General features: G+C 44.5%; 1 protein-coding gene across 1 annotated transcript; it reads right to left on the bottom strand.

Moving 5' to 3' along the window:
- Positions 1-207: 207 nt before the first annotated feature.
- On the bottom strand, positions 208-1,744 carry PHACADRAFT_202842 (uncharacterized protein; the record flags this gene model as incomplete). Its single annotated transcript, XM_007402969.1, has 2 exons — positions 208-417; positions 1,718-1,744. 2 exons carry the CDS (start codon positions 1,742-1,744, stop codon positions 208-210), a joined length of 237 nt encoding a protein of 78 aa, XP_007403031.1.
- Positions 1,745-2,910: the final 1,166 nt, after the last annotated feature.

The raw sequence follows: 2,910 nt of genomic DNA, 5'->3' as shown, positions 1-2,910 counted from the left end.
CCGTTTAGAATCGTGTCCTCACGATTATTTACCAGTGGATCCAAAGCCTCCCGTTCCTCGCTGAGTTTCTGTTAAACTCGACACCTCCTCGATATCGCATGACGCAATGCGTTCCAAAATGACTTGCGCGATTTGATTGCCGGTGTGTACCTGGAAAGGTTGATTGGTGGTGTTGATCATCACCACGCGTACTTCTCCGGTGTAGTCTCAGTCGACGACTCCAGCACCAATGTCAATCCCTTTGACCGCTAATCCGCTTCGTGGGGCGATTCGCGCATAGGTGCCATAAGGGGCCTGCATTGCAATGCCGGTGCCGATGATCTTGCGACTTTGTGCCGGTATCTTAACGCTCTCGGCCGAGTAAAGATCAAATCCAGCGGCTTCTTCAGACCCTTGTTTCGGGAGAATTCCCCCCATCTGTTGTACCAAAAGAGTGGTATCGCACGTGAGTATGCGAATAGGTCATGTAAGAAGAGGGGGAATGCAAATTGTCATAGGGGCGGGCTTATCGGGGTGTCTTGCATGGAACTCTTGGAGAAGCTCTTGGCAGTTGGTCAAGTTTGCGCGTGACTCCCAAGAACGGCGATTGCAGTGGGGACTATGCTTCCAAAGAACTCGATATTCAAGATTTCCATTTCGATCGTGTCGTGAATCGAGAATTTCTTCTACTTCCCACTCCTCCTCGCCATTTACGAGGTCTGGGACTCTGGGTTCGCGTCGTTGCGAGAGATATGCCAGTTCCTTGAAAGGACTTAGTAGAGTTTCATTGAAGACGGGGTGTTGTCTCCATTGGCGGGGAAGTTCTAATTCATAGGCAGCAGTGCCGACTTTGCGTTTGACTTTGAATGGTCCGTATCACTTATCATCGAGCTTCTTCATTGGCCTGTCGGTTCGAATATTGACCCCTTCTAACCAAACTTTATCCCCTGCCTTGTACTCTGGTCTGTTCTTTCTTTTCCTATCGTAGAAGTGTTTCATGGATTCCTGTGCTAAACTGATGGCAGCACTGGTATCCTCGCATACCCAGCTCATTTGATCAACAAATTGTTGGACATTTTCACTTAGCCCTTCTCATACCAGTTGAGTTCCTTCGTAAGGGTGATATCCTTTGTTAACAAAGAAAGGGGTGTATCCGGTAGAGGAGTGGACTTTGTTATTGTACGAAAAGGCTGTAAGTGGCAACCATTCAGCCCAATCGGCTTGTCGGTAGTTGATGAATAGTCGGAGATACTGTTCTATCTCTCGGTTGATTCGTTCTGTTTGCCCATCTGTCTGAGGGTGATACGCGGTTGATGGGTTGGCTTCAATCCCGAGTGATCGGTATAACTCAGAGATGAACTGATTCTTGAATTCAGTTCCTCTATCGCTGATGATCTTTCGGGGTAGTCCATGATGTGCAACTACGTTATCTCGAAGTGCTTTCCCCCATCCTTCGGCGTTAAGCTTAATGGTACTTGGTTCTGCTTAGAGTACATGCAGACAACTACGAGGATGGCGTTGTATCCGAATGAGTCTGGTAATATGCCTATCTTGTCCATGGAGACTACCTCCCAGGATCCCGAAGGAATTTTGTTTGGAAATAGAAGTCCGGTAGGTCTTGTCGTGTGAACCTTGGTCTTCTGGCATTTCTCGCACCCGGCCACGTATCTCCGGATGTCTTCTCAAATTCTAGGCCACCAATAGTTGCGTGTGACCATTTCGTGCGTTTTGTATTGACCAGGATGTCCAGCCAATGGGGTGACATAGTGGTGAGTGATGATCTGTTCACGGAGTTTCCTATTTACTGGTACATAGATACGGTTTTTCCATGTCATGAGTCCGGTGCTATCCTCATTCCAATCTTTGTCCTTGTTCTGTAAGGCTATGGTAACTAACGAATCCCGATTCTTTTTGTATTTTTTAATTTCTGCGACCTAGTCCTGGTCGATTCCTTCTAAACTAAATACAGTACTATGGATCAAAGCACGAAAATGTTCTGGTTTTAACAGTATGATATCAGAATTGTCTTCTTTTCCCGCATTATGTCGCTTTTGATGAGATAGTCCATCCGCCTTGCCATTAGATTTCCCGGGTTTGTGATGCAACAAGTATTGGTATTCAGCTAATTCAGTTACCCATCGGGCCTGATGCCAATTGAGTTTCTGCGGCTTCCGGAAGTATTCTAGATTCTTGTGATCTGTCCATATTTCAAACAGATGTATGGCACCCATGAGGTACTGACGCCACTCATCAAGACTAGTCATGATTGTGAGAAGTTCCTTATCATAAATCTTGTACTTTCTTTTGGCAGCTGTCATAGCTTTGGACAGATAAGCAATGGGCTTCCATTTGCCATCTTGCTTCTGGGCTAATTCTGCTCCTACAGCAAAGTCTGAGGCGTCGCACTCTACTCGGTGTCGTAAAGAAAAGGTTAGGATAAGAAAAGTAAGTAAAAAATAAAAATGAGGTTTGGTATAAAGAAGATTCTAGGAGAAATCCTAGAAGGCTACTTTTTAATAAAAGAGAATGGAGTTTGGTCTGTTCTAAACTAAAAGCAAGAAGGGTATAGTATGGAATACTTAGATTTGGTTTTCCCAATCTTTTCCTTTCAGGGTTCACTGGGTTAGCCTTTCAACCAAGCTATCCTGGTGTTCGTGGGGGACTAATTCAAAGTCCACCTACTAATCTGCTTAAGTACTCTAAAGCCTCACTTGCCTGTTACAAGGGACTTTTTTTAAGGAATCTTAAAAGATGGGCTGTAAAAAGGTTTGGTTAGTAGCTTAAGGACTAGCTACTTGGGTTAGTAGAATAGGGTTTTTAGATAAGTAAGATAAGAGAGTAACAAAGACAAGTTAATGTCTTGGTTAACTTAGTAAGCTTTGGCTAGTAAGGACAATTTAATGTCCTTAGAGGATTTGTATAACTGAAGCA

This window comes from Phanerochaete carnosa (genome assembly GCF_000300595.1).
Source record: "Phanerochaete carnosa HHB-10118-sp unplaced genomic scaffold PHACAscaffold_611, whole genome shotgun sequence".
Classification (NCBI taxonomy): domain Eukaryota; kingdom Fungi; phylum Basidiomycota; class Agaricomycetes; order Polyporales; family Phanerochaetaceae; genus Phanerochaete; species Phanerochaete carnosa.
Note: the sequence above shows the minus strand (reverse complement) of the source record. Positions and strands in the feature narration are given on the sequence as shown.